At 33.7% G+C, this 1,864-nt stretch overlaps 1 protein-coding gene across 3 annotated transcripts in view; it reads left to right on the top strand.

Moving 5' to 3' along the window:
* Nucleotides 1-1,864, top strand: part of LOC107090633 (N-terminal EF-hand calcium-binding protein 1-like) — a 49,216-nt gene that overhangs the window by 39,856 nt on the left and 7,496 nt on the right. For all 3 annotated transcript variants that reach the window (XM_015384136.1, XM_015384137.1, XM_015384135.1), the window contains exon 12: nucleotides 43-134. In XM_015384136.1, the coding sequence (XP_015239622.1) occupies nucleotides 43-134 (92 nt within the window). The remainder of the gene's footprint in view (nucleotides 1-42; nucleotides 135-1,864) is intronic.

The following is a 1,864-nucleotide window of genomic DNA, read 5'->3' as shown; positions in this document are numbered from 1 at the left end:
AAAAAATGTTATCTCTGCTTTATTTTTTCCATGTTTTTGTAGCTACCTTCAATCTAACAGCAGCAAAGATTTCCAACGTTGCATCATTGACATGATGGAAGATACTGAGATAGTTTCTACCATGTTGCTGCCAGGTCTGTAACTTTGCATTAAAATTATTGTTTGTAAAAACATGTTAAATATGATGTGAAGTAGCAGAATATTTTAGTAGTACAGCACTATTTCCAATTTCCAGATTTGCTCTATTGTACTATTTACTCAACTATAAATCCCCCTGAAAATAATATACAATTGAATACATTCTAATGGGATTTAACCATTTTAACAATATTTGACCTCCATAATTTATCAAAAATACAGATCTAACAAAATAATACAAGTGAGTTAAATACTTAATGAATGGAAAAAGAGCCTAAATTAAATGGTAGAAGCTGTGTTTAAAATAAGGGCATAATTTGATATTTTGAAGAAGAGCTTCATTTGCCATATTTTTTTCAAATTTTGGTTTCAAATACCAATGACAGCTAATTCTATCGATAATGACATTCTTTGAATGACCTTTTCTGATTTTTTTTTTTTTTTTTGAATAGCATCTAAAAGTTAAAAGTGCATTCAAAAATATTTGTGGAACACCTAAGTTCCCACATTCAGTAAACTTCACTAGACTAATGCTAATAGAGTCTGAGACATAAAAGTAAAGTTAACTTTTTTAATTTGGATGCAAATTAACTTTTCATCTAATAAAACCACTGGAGTCTCTTTGAATGCATGGATGAACACAAAAGGGATTGTGGTTATTTTGAGTTTACCGTTTGCAGATATACCCATATGGTACCTCGTATGAATACAAAATGGAATACTTTCACTTTTCCTCTTTTAATTACACTCTCCAGTATAAACAGATTGCCAAGGGTGACTTTAAAACATGAACTAGTCCTAAAACCCCCGATGGCAGTCTTTCTTCAGTGTTGGTGGCAATTCCATGTGGATCATTGGTATGCTATTTGTGACTCAAAAGTCCAGTGCTTTCGTGTTAGTTTCTTTTAAAGTCTTCGCACACCAGACTTCTCTCCAGTTTGAAGGGGCAGGGAGCCAGAAGCTCTGTCTTCATTAACAGCTAATTTGCTCATTACTTCTAAGATCAGTCACATTTCTGATGCTTTTAGAGCTTTTTGCCACCATGCACAGGGGTGTTTTTTTCTGCTGCGCGTCCAACAGTAGCTCCATTTAAGTGAATTCTTAAAAAAACTGCTGCCCATATAACAAAAAATGTCCAAATATTGATATTCCTTCCAATTATACAAATCTATGCACAGACCATATGAGAAACTTAGAAGAACACTAGGAAAACAGACCCTATAAAAACAGAACTAGCGTCAAGCCCAGAAAGAGTAGTTGGATCTTTTTAGATCCTGTTAATATAAATTTTTTCTATGACTCCTTATGGGAAACAGTGACTGTAAAAGTTGGCAGACACTTAAAGATTTGTAAAGGAAAAGTAGATTAGCATCTAATACAGTCTTTCAGCACTTTGGATTACTATTTCTAATCATTTCTAATCCATTGGGAACCACAGGTCTTTGTATAATCTAGAAGAGCTGCAGAAATGCATGGCTCAGATATTTACGCCACAACTCTTCATTTACTCCATACATCTGATTTCTAACAGTGCATATGATTAACTTTAAACTGGGAAGAGGGAGGGATGTAACCTCTGGATTTTGCATAATGGTTTTCTTTTTTTTTGTGGATACTCATATTCTCCATTGTTCTCATGGTCACTGGTATAATCATAACAATGCCAAAATGTTGGTGTACATTAGGGGTGGGTATTGGCAAATAAGTCATGATTCGATTCGAATCA

The sequence above is a fragment of the Cyprinodon variegatus genome, unplaced genomic scaffold, assembly GCF_000732505.1.
Source record: "Cyprinodon variegatus isolate N-32 unplaced genomic scaffold, C_variegatus-1.0 Scaffold305, whole genome shotgun sequence".
Taxonomy (NCBI): Eukaryota; Metazoa; Chordata; class Actinopteri; order Cyprinodontiformes; family Cyprinodontidae; genus Cyprinodon; species Cyprinodon variegatus.
This window is presented reverse-complemented; position numbering and strand designations above follow the sequence as displayed.